The sequence below is a fragment of the Camelus bactrianus genome, chromosome 17 (genome assembly GCF_048773025.1).
Source record: "Camelus bactrianus isolate YW-2024 breed Bactrian camel chromosome 17, ASM4877302v1, whole genome shotgun sequence".
In the NCBI taxonomy this organism is placed as follows: domain Eukaryota; kingdom Metazoa; phylum Chordata; class Mammalia; order Artiodactyla; family Camelidae; genus Camelus; species Camelus bactrianus.
Window position 1 is genome coordinate 41154297 of NC_133555.1, and position 13357 is coordinate 41167653.

General features: G+C 42.8%; 1 protein-coding gene across 12 annotated transcripts in view; it reads left to right on the top strand.

The window, feature by feature from the left end:
• SCN11A (sodium voltage-gated channel alpha subunit 11) overlaps positions 1-13357 on the top strand; it is a 122922-nt gene that overhangs the window by 28631 nt on the left and 80934 nt on the right. For 6 of the 12 annotated variants that reach the window (XM_074345181.1, XM_074345189.1, XM_074345191.1 and 3 more), the window contains exon 1: positions 2272-2406. Coding sequence is in view for 5 of the 12 variants with exons in the window: in XM_074345186.1 (XP_074201287.1) it covers positions 2336-2406 (71 nt within the window). In the remaining 7 variants the exon portion in view is untranslated. Of the gene's footprint in view, positions 1-129; positions 335-1956; positions 2092-2251; positions 2407-13357 lie in introns of those variants that run through there. The other 6 variants (XM_074345184.1, XM_074345185.1, XM_074345187.1 and 3 more) reach the window with 4 other exon arrangements.

Genomic DNA, 13357 nt, shown 5'->3' on the forward strand with positions numbered 1-13357 from the left:
GGCAGTAGCCCCAGCTCAGCTTCCAAGTTGCTCGGAGAGAATGCAGACTTAGAATTGCCAGATGATCTGGTTTGGTTTAAAGAAGAAAGAAATCTAGATGTTTACATGGAATTTCTCAATTTTTTACAGCTCTTTAATAAAATGGCAAAACATGGATCTGCAGCTTTCTTTGTGACCTCTGCAAACACAGGGTGATGGGTGGAAAGCTGGGGAAGTTCAGAGAAGAGATAAGAGAGGGTGGCAGTGAGCCTGGACTCCTGGGCCTGAGTGATGGACACTTCCTGTCAGGAGGGCTGGTCGTCGGCTCTCTGTGGATGGAGGACAGGATGTAGAGGTGCGTCTTCCTAGCACACTCCTGTAGCCCAGGGACTGGCTCTGACTTGGTCTGCTCCCTGCACATAGCAGCGATTTCCTTGAGGGAAACAGTGGGCACATGGAGAGAAGAGTCTTTCCTTTGTTTATTTTTTACAAAACAATGTGGAATTGTCAAAGTGATTCAAGGCAACATTTTCTAACATTTGGAGAGTAGAAAATAAAAAGTGAGAGCTCTCCTCCCATCTCTCTCCTCCTCTCCATTTCCATTTCTAAGAAGTAATCACTGATAACATTTTTTGTCTATTATTCCAGAAACTTTCTAAGCATATAAAACCCTACACATGATTTCTTTTTTTTTCTTCTAGGAGGCAGAGGAGAAATGTGATAGGCCACTGAACAGAGAGCACAGTCCCATCTCTGTGTCTTTATGTCTATAGTGTCTCCTGCTTGGAAGGCCTCTCTCCTCTTCTCCTTGCGTGAATGCCTTTAAAGGCAGCGCAGTGCAGAACACATACCCCAAGTCAGACTTTCTGGCTCCACATCCTGGCTCTCCCATTTACTAGCTCAGTTTCTAGCTGAAATTACTCATGCCATGATTTTCTCATCTATGAAAAGGGCACTGAAAGTAGAATCTGTCTCAAAGGGTTGTTATTATATTGAAATTAAATGTGTTAAGATATATGAAGGGCTTGGGGCAAGATTTGGCACAGATCAAGTGGTGTATGGGTGTTTACTATTATTATTGTTCTCAAAGGTCTAGCATTTGTTTCCTTTCTACTACGAAACCTTTCTCAATCATCCCTAGTTCTTGCTCCTCTCTCCTTCTCCACCTTACCTCCTTTAGGACTAATTATGCCACCAAATTTTCTCAACATGGGTCATATGTGCCTGCGCATTGTTGACCTGTCGAGGGCAGGTGTCATGCCTCTCACTTCTTTGTGTCTTTGCAGAGGCATTGCATGAACAGAGGTGGGGCAGGAATGTAGGTGCGAGGACCTCCAGGTCTGTGTCCTGCTTGCTGGCTTTCACTGAGAGGTCAGGGAGCTCAAGACCCAGCTGCCCCTCCCCTTGGTGCTGAAGGGGAGAGGGGAATCGAGTGCTTCCCTTGCTTTGAGCTCCTCTTTATATTCCCCACAAGATGCCTTGCCAAAAGTTAGAGCAGTTTTAGAAACTCTCTGCTAGTAACAGGGCCCTAAGGGTGACAATGCTCGGCACTTTTCCTCTCCCCAGGGAGCCTCTGAGATCATCTCAGTAAAACTTTAATGCCTGGAAGTCAATTAGAGTGGAGAATTCTCCTGTAATCAAAAGAGGCAAGGCTTTTATTGGAAAGGTGAAAACAAGAGGGGAAGGATGGCAGCTGTGTGAGGCTCTGCAGAGCTAATGGCTTGGGCTGGGAAAATTATTTCAGCAGAGTCAGACCATATCTACCAGGCTTCAAGGCAAAAGGAGGGGCTGTGGCGTGGGCAGAGAGGGGAAACAGGCTATAGGTGGCCTTCATGATTATCCTTAAAGTGTGCTGAAGGGTTCTCAGAGCAGGTTTACGCCTTTGCTTTCCTAGATCATCCAACAGATCCATGCAGTAAGAATTGCTCTCCATCTCTCATTTTAGAGAGGAGGCCCAGAACTTCAGAGAGTTTAATATCACACTGGAATTAACACCCTAGCCTGTCCACTTCTTTCAGAAAGCAGACCTGGCTAAAGTGAGGAGTGTGGATGAGTAGGGAGGAAACCCTGCTCTAAGCACATTCTCCAAAAGTGGCACCTCCTTGGTTCCTGGTAAGAGAATTCTGAAAAGCTGTTAGAGGAAGTCATGTCAAATTTGTGACTTCAATATTAGTGGACAGATGCATGGGTTGTATGTGTCTGTTCCATTTACTGCTGCATAACAAATCACCCCAAAACTGATTGTCCTCCAACAACCATCTTATATTCACAGATCCTGTGAGTCGGGAATTCAGGCAGGGCAACAATGAGGATGGCTTGTCTGCTTCATGATGTCTGGGGCCTCAGCTGAAAGGACATGTATTCCCTGCTTGACAGGGTTCACTTGACAGCTGGAGGCTGGAATCTTCTGGTCTTTGCATTTTTAAGGTAAGACTCAGTAAAGCTGATCAATTAGCATTCACTAAAATGTCAGTGCACAGAATGAGTTTGATGGTTTTCATAGGTTGACCAACTTGGGGGTGAAGTTAGAGTCTTTCAGATGACATGGGCAGATAGCTGCCTCCTTCATGTGAGGCCTGGTCTTGGGAGGCAACTTTTGAGTCTCAGAGTTGGGGAGATCACTTCCTTCTTCAGTAGTCAACCCACATTCCTTCATGAGTCTCTGGGAGAGTTCAGGCGTTGGAGAGACCCTGTCATGTAAGGAAAAAGCCATAAGCTAGGGATATGGACCCCAGGCACGCCTGTACCACTAGCCAGCCCAGCAGAGTGACAGTGATCCCTGTAAAACAGGAGGGGTGTGTGTGTGTGTGTGTGTGTGTGTGTGTGTGTGTGTGTGTGTGTGTGTATGTATGTATGTATCAGAAAGAAAGAGAAAGAGAAAGAGAGAGAGAGAGAAATGCTTGCACCTTGACAATGATTAGTAGCCTTGGTCAATTTCCTTTACATCTTTAGCTGGAACTTCCATTAATTCCTTTTCCTTCAATTGGTCATGTCGCCCATTCATTAACTCTGGTGGGTCCCTTTGTACATTCTGAACTCCAAGCAGGAATCTATGAAGAGTTTGAAAAACAGGGCAGAAGCAGGGTCTGTCCAGCCAAACTCTTCCTTGAATGGGGAACATCTAGCCCCACTGAAGTCTATTCTACACATCTGGAACCACTCCCTTGGACCCATTTGTACCTCTCAGAACCTCACCACTCCACTTCAGCCCTACCTATTCTCCACTTTCTCTCTGCTGGTCGGGTCCATCTGACACACCTACTGGCTGTATCTGCACTTCCTTCTGGCATCTGTGTGGACAGTGTGGGAGCCAGCCACCAGATAGCCTCTAGTCATTCTTGCCCCCTGGGATCACGCCCCTGTGTAGTCTCCTCTCACACTGAATAGGGCTGAGCTGTGTAATCAAGAGGAAACTGTGGGAATAACAAAGTGTGACTTCTGAGGCTAGGCCATAAGAGAGATTGTGGCTTTTCCTTACTTTCTTACATCATTTATTCTGGGTAAGGCAGCTGTCATGTGTGTGGACACTCAAGCAGACTGTGGAAAGATCCAGGTAGTGGGGAATCGAAGTTTCCCACCAACAGCCAGCACAACCTGCCAGCCAGTGAGTGAGCCACCTGTGAAGCAGATCCTCCAGCCCCAGTCAAGACTTTGGATGACAACAGCCCATGTCTTGGCTGCAGCCTCATGAGAGACCATGAGCTAGAAGCACCTAGTAAGCCACATTTGAATTCCTGACCAACAGAAACTGTGAGATAATAACAGTTGACTGTTATTTTAAGCCTCTAAGTTTTATGGTCATTTCTCATGTAGCAGTAGATGACTAATACAGACTATTAAATGATGTCTATCTCGCCCACAGTTTTTCCCATCTTAGCAAATGGCAGCTCCATCTACTTCAGCAGTCTACCTAGATCCTTCTCTTCCCCTCACATCCCACATCAGCAAGTCCTTTAAGACAGCTTTTCCTGAAAACTGCATTATAAGTCTGTCTGCTCTTCTCTACCTTCACTGCCATGGCCACTGTCACCTCTTGCCTGGACTCCTGGAGCAGTGTTTTCATTCATTTTTCTATTTCTACACTTGTCTCCTGTAGTCAGTTCTCAAGACAACTAGCCGGAAAGATATATTTTTTAAAAATCAGCTTACGTCACTCCTCTGTTCAGGCCCTCTGGTGGCTAATGCCACATCATAAAGCAAACTCCTCACTGCGGCCCAGAGACACTCCATGATTCAGTTCTTGCCTAGCTCTCTGCCCTCATCTCCTAACCACTTTCTTGCTCCCTCACTTGGCTGTAGCCGCATTGGCCTTCCTTACTGCTCCTTGACTATCCCACCTCAATAAATTTGCATTTGCTGTTACCTTCCTAGAATGCTCCTCCCCAGGTCTTCATCTGCCTTGTTCCCACATTTTATTGAAGGCTCAGCATAAATTTCACCTCCTTAGAAAGGCCTTTCTCAACAATTCAATATAAACACTTCCCTTTCCCATCTACTCCCTTGCTCTCACCACTGAGGTACCATATCAGTTCTTGGGTTGCAAACAACGGAAACTGACTCTTTCCTATTTAAAATAGCAATGGTGGAAAGATGGGAGAAGAGTTCATTTGATTGAAGGCAATGTTGAAGAGCCAGGAAAAGCCAGATAACAGGCGGCTCTGAACATCTCTAGCTGGACATGGTACCATTCCAATGGGGGGACTTCAGTTGAAGAATGAATAAGCCCAACTTGGGGAGTGCAGTCTGAGAGCTCTTATTAAAAAAGACCTGCTGGTCACAGAGCAGGACTACTCTGGGATTCCTCCTATGGCCTGGTGGTCAAGGAGCCGACACAGTCAGGAGGAAAGAAGAGCTTGGAGAAGGATGACTCGTGTAGAAACCTTCCCGAAGTAATTAGACTAAAAAGAATTAGAAATGTGATGAGCAGGACTTCATTTTACCCCATTCTCCTGGGAACAAATCAATGAACTGATCATTATCTTCACCAGAGGCCCATTTAGAAACAGAACATAGAAAAAGCACATAGAACCAAAGGACATGTAATGTGTAAATATATCTCTAAGTAATTTCTGTCTTTAACTTCCTGGTGGGTGAAACCCAACACAAGCTTAGCTTAAGCAGAAAGTGGCTTTGTTTTTTAAATAGAGAGAAATCATTCTTCCATGAAACCACTGGTCATTCATAATGGCCAAAGGCTAGAACCAGAAAATTCAGAGTCCTTAGTAACTCAGAGGGGTTCTACTCTATTTCTCACAACCCCCCTGTGAGCTAGGAGCTATTATTAACTCATAGGTGAGGAAACTGAGGCATAGAGAGGTTAAGTAATCGCCTTTTCTTGCTCCTAGAATAGATGGGTTATCATTTGTCTGAGCCTAGCCCTTGGGGGTTTCAGGATTTCCTTGCTCATTCTTCCATTACTTCCTTTCTCCATTCGAGTGAGACTCAAGCTCCCAGCACAGGGGAGGGCAGGCTGTAGAGGACCCAGTGTCCACTGAAACTATCTTATAGGGCACAGCAGTGCCCTTCTCAGTCCGCAGTGTTTCTGCTTCTTGGGAGTCCTCAAGTGGGGGAGTCCAGTGTCCTGTGCTCTTTGTCTGAGGCCTGACCACTCTGGACAAAGTGACACAGAGAAAAGAGCATCAGCTTTCATGGAGGAGAAATCACTGAGACCATGTAATCCAGGGGCCTTAGGCCCACAGGCTGCAAGAGCCACTCAGGTACTAAGTGCCTTGAGCAAAATAAGCGGGACAAGAGGCATGTAAGGGCTGCGGCTGATGGCCTCATCTAAAACAACCTGGCTTCTTCTCAGCGCTGGCTTATTCTGCCATGTTGGACTGGTACCCAACGTTGTCAGATTTTCTGATTTTTCAAGAGAAGCCAGACCTTTTTTTCTCCTACCTCATGAGATTATTCTGACAATTAAATGAAGTAATCCAGCTAAAGTACTTGGAACATGCATGTGGTATGTTGAGGAAGGTCTCAGTAAGTGTTGGTTCTGTCATTATTATTGCACTTCATGGATATGGAAGCCAAGGCCCAGAAGGGACTCCACAGGTTCACAGTGGTAGATACTACAGGTTGGCCCACCCAGGCTTCTGACCCTGGGCTGGGGCTCTTCCTTCCTGGTTTCCCTCTCCTGCCCCAACTCTGTCCTGGGCCATCAACCACCTTCATTGTGTAGCATGACACATTTAGGTAACCACATGCTACTTGCCACTGTATTTCTGCTGATTTCCTATTTTTAGAGAAATCTCCTTCCCTGAATAAACGAAACCTTTCTTTAAATTTGTTTCAGCAGACAACCCGCAAAGTTCTTTCTTCTGCCTTTAAGTTCACATAGGACTATCAGCTTTGAAGCACCTCCCTCCCTATTTTACTAACTCCAAGGGCCTATATTGTACAAACTCAGACTTCTCTATTTAAGCCAGGGGCTCACCTACTGTTTACCCAGGGCCATTAAACCATTAAGAAAAATGCTGCTTCGTGGGCTAGGACGATTTATGCACTTTGTTGAGAGTGAAGCTAATTTCCTCTTGCTCTGTGGAAAATGCTGTTTACACTCATTAAAGGTTCCGGGACTTCTGCATCCTGAGCTCATCCAGGTGTGGTCCCAACAGAGCAGGCAACAGGACTACCATTTCCCCCTGAGCACTCGGCTTTTTGGCCCTAACAGCTCCAAACAGGACCTAGTATTGGCCTCAGTCTCTACTTTTGACCTATACTTATTCTTGTGGTTCTGAGCTAATGCCACCTCACTTTCTCTCCCTGTCAGATTCATCTCCCTCACTAGAACGTCTCAGGTTGAATGGGAGCACTCTCTGCCCCTCTTGGTTTTTGAACTGGAATTCTCCCTGTGGATTGCCCTGTTGCCTCCTTCTTTGCCTTGCGGAAGGCCACCATGGCACTTGACCCCCCCCAAATCTGCCATAGTCAGATGGCCTGCTGCCCTTTCCAGAGATGAAGAGTATAAGAAGAGAACCTGAAGACCTATCTCTAAAGACACCACATGGTGCTGGGCCCGGTAGCCACTGGTTTCCCCTGGTTTTCAAGTTTGCCACTTTTTCCTCAGCTGGCAGAGCTGTATTTCCTATTGGAGCCAACTGTAAGCCATTTTCCAGGTCTGTTTTTCTGAACTACTTCTGGGAAATGTAATTTTGGTGGAAGGGGAGACAGCTGCACTCTTTGCATTTGCCCATCAGGTCAGGAAGTGACATTCTTGGATAATAAGAATTTCCATAATAGATGGAAGGTCCAACTCCAGAGAAGGCTTGTAGTTGATGAGATTAAGGTTTTTCTGAATGAGAAGATAAGGAGCCACATAAAGTGAACTGTAACGTTGGAAATTGTGACGCACGCAGACAGATGTAGGGAGAAGGGTGGAAGTAGACAAAGGAAGACCAGAGATCGATCAGTGTCAAGTTTTGTTCCTCCCTGCTAGACACAATCACCTACCAGAAACGCAGAAAACCCCCATAACTCTCCTGGGTTCAGAGACACCTGAAGACTCTCACACGTCTCTCCTTGTCCTCTTGCCTTTCCCATGGTGTTCAGTTTGTAGTCTCCATACTGCAGACTTGGAGAGGGAAGTGGCCTGCCTGGGCTCCTGCTGTCAGCACATGTGGTAGCTGCATCTCCTGATTCCCCTTAATGACTGAGATCACTGTACACAGTTGACTGCACTGGTTCTGGGTATTTTGTTGCACTGCTCACCCATTAACTTCTCTCCTTGGAAAGATGTTTAAAAAACCACTTTGCCTCTGGAAGTGGGCTATTGGCATGCTGCAGGCCTGGGTTAAATCTCAGGGTGACCACAGAACAGCTTTCTTATTGAGGAAAGAGGCCAAGTGGTGAGGTTAGTGCCATGCTGAGGAGGATCTTAAATGTTTGCTGGGGAATTCTTGAAGAGATTTTGTAGCGAATTGGGAGACTTCAGTTTTTTTAGCTAAGCGATAACCTGCCCATATATGAATTTTTGACTGTGTAGAGAATCGATCAGAGAAGACAAGGGCTGGAGGGGTCTATTATAATGGTCCATATGCCAGAGGACGGGAGCAGGATTGGCACTGGTGATGGAGAAAAAAAGTTAGAAGAGATTTCAGAGGAGCTATATGCAGACTTAGCAGAGAAGTATTTTATGAACGGTGAAGTTTAAAAGGTTGATGGAAGTCCGTTGAAAATTTTATTAGTTATGTGTTTATTTTTATGTGTTGAAGTCCCTGCCTGTCATGGTCTCACATGAATGACATGGTGGAGGTCTGCTGAAAATGGATATGGAAATGGTAGTGTCTCGAGTACTCAAAAGGTTCAGAAAGCTCTGATTCTCAAAACCTGGGAGCAGCACACCCTGCTGTGCCTTTGTGGTCCCAGGAAGCAGTTCTGGCCTCACTGAAGAAAGCTTGCAGTATCTCCCATGCCTCATTATCAAAATGGAAACAGAGAGGCTGAATAAGGAAGATAAAAGTTATATCCACAAGGAATTGCAGGACTCTACAACTTTATATCTCAAAAATCTAAGATTCATTCACTCATTAATTCATCCACTCATTCATTCATCCACTCATTCATTCAACAAATACCATCAAGTGCCTACGAAGTATCAGGCACCGTGCCTGATTATGGAAATTTAATGGTGAGCAAAACCAGGAATGGTCAGAGCCCTCGTGCAATTTACATAATCTGGAGGGAAAGACAGATGTTAACCAATCTCATAAACAAATGGAAAACTGCCATTGGGATAAGTTCTAGGGGGAGACTCCCAGTGCTCTAAGGTCTGAGAGTGGGAGGATTTGGCCCAATCAGGGAGGTCTGTGAAGGTTTTCTCAAGAAAATATCTTAGACTGGAAGGAGTTCAGGTGAGCTAAGAGGGTGGGAAAGAGGGTTCTGAGGTTGGGGTGGGGGAACAGCGTGTGCAAAAATCCTGTGGAGACTTGGAGAGCAGTAAGGACAGAAAGAAAGCTGTTGTGGCCAGAGTGGAAAGGGCAAGGGGAAGAATGAAGGGACAGGAGGCTGGAGAGGGCAGGGCCAGACCCCACCAGGCCTGTGAGCCACGATGATAAGGGGCTTGTCTTTATCCTTGCTCATTGTGTTTAAAGTCTGATCACATCATGTTGTCTTCACTGTATTACTTTTTTTAGGATTACTTTCTATTTATGGCAAGTATTATTGGTTTCTAATGGATAATGGTGACATACAGATTCTTTAGAAAAATATATTTAAGATGGAAAGCTGACTTGAGTTAAGTAAAAATAGTAAGCTAATTGTTATATGGGTGGCAGGCAGAACTGGCAAGAATCACAAACGTGGCACAGAGAACTCTTGTGGAAGGACAGTGGATGCTGGAGGGAGCAGGCCTGGTTTGAAATCCTGGCCCCTGCACCACCAGCTCTGTGACCTGGGCACTGAGCACCAGTTTTCTTTTCTGTAAAATAGGGATGATAATACCTGCTTTGTGTGAGTGGCTGCGATGAGTAATGAAACATTGTAGAAGGTTCTCACAGTGCCTGGCACATCACAGACAATCAGAGAATGTTCTTCGAAGGAGAAAAAGTTTTCTGGAAGCATCCAGGATGGTGATGGTGGGGAGAGGCTGAGGGCAGTTTGACTATTCACATATTCCTGGAAAGAAGTGACACATTGTGACACAGGGTGGTAGCAAGAAGAGGAAAGACTGGAGAGAAGGTAACACTGGAGTTATGTCTTTAAAAAATGGCCAATCTGCTTGTTAATCAATATGTAGAGAGAAAAAACACCAAAAAACACCCTGCATCCCAAGTGGAAGATACAGTGAGTACAGGTGCAGAAGTGCGATCATCGGCACGTTCAGGGGAGTGGAGATGATCCAATTTGGGTTAGAGTGGGAAATGAGTCCAGAAAGGCAGGTGAGGGTAGAGTCATACTGTGCAGCTTAATCTGAAGGGTAGGTAACTATGACCAAAACAAGACTGAGCGAAAAGAAAAATAACACTAACAATAGTAATGGCTCACATCTGTGGAGCACTTATGATGTGTCAGGCAATGTTCTAAATATTTTTCAAATATTAACTCTTCATTCTCATATCAATCTCATGACCTCATGTCAATGACTGTTTTCTCTAATTTACAGATGAGGAAACTGAGGCACAGAGAGGTTAAGATGCTTGTTCAAGATTATGTAACTCAATCAGTAGCTAATGGGGAGTCCTCCAGGCCTTCTGAGCAGCTCTGGTCTCCGAAGTGGCATGTGCAGGGTGGATGGAGGGCAGGAGGATTGGGAGGCAGGCTGGCCAGAGAGGCAACTGTGGTAACATTTCAGATAACTTATAAGAACCAGTCTAGGCTGGTGGAAATTCAGAGTGGAGCAGAAACCCACTCTTCTTTTTTTTCTGTTTTTATTTTTTAGTAACTACTATGTACTCAGCAACAATTCAATAATTCCTTTTGTTGTCTCTGTTATTGAACAGAAATGCTTTATGGATCTAAATTCACCATAGGACATCTTATCTCTGAAGAGAAACTTTTAAGGGAGCTTATATCTCATTCCTGGTTTAGGAACCACTGCTCTGAAATGATCCACACTCTGAACAGATATTAAATATCTCCCTGGCTACTCCTAGTCATACATGTAATGATAAATCACTACCTTCTGAGGAGCAAGGCTCTTGGTAAGTAAAAAGCCTGGATTTGGGTAGAGAGCCTGGAGAAAGCTGAATTGCTCAGCATGAAGAGCAGGAAGAGCTGATCCTGGTGCAAATGAGACAGGGAGATAGGAGAACCAGGGAGATCGTGTGAGATGGGGGATTTGGGGAAGGTGACCAAAGAGCTGTTCAGATCAGGGGTGTGCAATCTTTGATGTGAAATGGCTTGTTTTCCTGTTACATAAAACCCCTGCCCTCGTCTCTCCAGGCCTTCAGTCAAGTCCCCTGCATTCAAAAATGTCTTACATGAAGTGTGAGTGGATGGTTTTGAGTGTGTGAAAATGGAAACAATCCTCATAAATATGGGAACTTGGTTTATGATAGTATATGTATTTCTGTTGTTTAACTTTCAGTATTTCTGTTTTCTTTTAGTTATATCTCATAACAAGCATATAACTGGACTTTTTACTTTAAATCTAATACAATGTTATTTGAAACTGGAGAGTTCAGCCTATTTGCCTTTATAGTGGTTACTGATAGATTGATATATTTCTACTAATTTATTATGTTTCTTTTTATATTGCACTTTCTGTTTTCTTATTTTTTAAACCAACTCTATTGTCTTTTTTTAAAAAAGAAAAAATTGTGGTAAAATACACATAACAAAATTTATCATCTTTTTTATTATGTAAGTTTCAGGTGTACAGCATTATAATTCAACATTTGTATACAGTACAAAGTGATCACAAGTTTAGTTACCACCCATCATGACACAGTTGACCCCTCTCACTCATTTCACCCACCCCCAATCCCCTTCCCCTCTGGTAACTATTAATCTGTTCTCTGTATCTGTGAGTTTGGTTTTGTTTTATTTTGTTTGCTCAATTTTTTGTTTGTTTCTTTCTGTTTTTAGATTCCACATATGAATGAAATCATATAGTATTTGTCTTTATCCATCTGACTTATTTCACTTAGCATCATGCCTTCAAAGTCCATTCATGTTGTTGCAAATGGCGGGGTCTTCTTATTTTTTTATGGCTGAGTAGTGTTCCATTGTATATGTACCACATCCTTATCCAGTCATCTATTGATGGGCTCTTAGGTTGTTTACATATCTTGGCTATTATAAATAAAAGTTATAATTTGCACTTTCTGTGTCTATTTCTTTAGCAAGTTATTTTAACATTCCTACACTAGTCTGAAGTTAACATTTTAATCCCCGTGCTGAATTAGACAATGATCGTCTCCCAGTTATCCAATGTTTTACTTCTAGCCTTCCTTTTCACCCCTCAAATTAGGCATTATTATTATTATTATCATCATCATTATTATCATTAGCGTTATTATTAATTTCAGAGTCAGTGTTTGCTTAGTTAAGCCACATATTAGTATATTTTTACTTATCATTTTTACATGTGTCTTAGCCTTTCTATCTGGGAAAAATTTTCTTCAGCTTGAAGTGTATTTTTTAGGATTTTCTTTAGGGAGGATCTTTTTATGATAAACTTTTCTTAGTTTTTGTCTGAAATTGTCTGTATTTCACTGTTGTTCTTGAAAGATAGTTTTACCAGCATAGAATTTTAGGTTGACAGGTTTTTGTTTTTTTTCTCACTCTCAGTGCATTAGGCATTTTATTCTGTTCCCTTCTGTATTCCTTTATTGCTGCTGAGGTGTCAGCCATCAATTCAGTTGTCCATTCATTGGTACATGATCTGTTTTTTCTCTGTGGCAGCTTTCAAAACCTAGTTGCCTTGGATGTTGTAAAGGTTTTTTTTAAAAGATTTAAAAATCTTTCTTTGGATTTATTGAGCTTCTTGGACTCAAATATTGTGTTTTTCTAACAATTTTGGGAATTTCTCCGTTATTATAATGCACTTTGTTGTCTTTTTATCTTTGTCTCTATTATTTCTTTTTGGAACTTTGATTGGAATTAGGATGTGTAACTTCCAAATAAGTTGAGGAGAAAATGATGGTAAGAAAAAGAAAAGGAGTAAAGAATGGAGATTGTTGGACATTATGCAAAGTGAAATAAGCCAGTCACAAAAAGACAAATGCTGTATGATTCTACTTATATGAGGTACCTATGAGTAGTGAATTTAGAGACAGAAAGTAGAATGGTGGTTGGCAGGACTGGAGGGAGGGGAGAATAGGGAGATGTTTAATGGGTACAGAGTTTCAGTTTTGCGAGATGAAAAGAATTCTGAAGGTTGGTCTCACAACAATGTGAATGCTTAACACTATTGAAATTTGTATTTAAAAGATGGTAAATTTTCATTCACAATAGCCAAAATACAGAAATAACCTAAGTGCCCATTTAATTGGACTAATATTAGACTTTCTTGATCTATCTTCCATGTCTCTTAACTCCTCTTTTTGTTTTGCATCATTTTGTGTTCCTGTGCTGCACTTTGGTTTAATTTCTTTATATTTACCTTCCATTTAAAAATTTGTCTCTGCTTGTGTGTCTAATCTGCTATTTAACCTACATATTCATTTCTACTTGCAGTTGCTAAATATTTTAAATCCTAGTCATTCTATTTGTTTCACTTTAAAATTTGCCAAGATCATTCTTTACAGTCTCTTGTTCCCTCATATGCTTTCTGTTAGTTCTTAAATTTTCTGTCTGATAATTCCAGTACCTGAAATCTTTGTGTTGTCCATTGTTTTGACTGGCTCTCACAAATGGTGACTTATTTCCTTCTATGTTTTATGATTTTGATTGTGAACTGCTAATTTTTATTAAAACTTTATTTGTGGGAATTGCT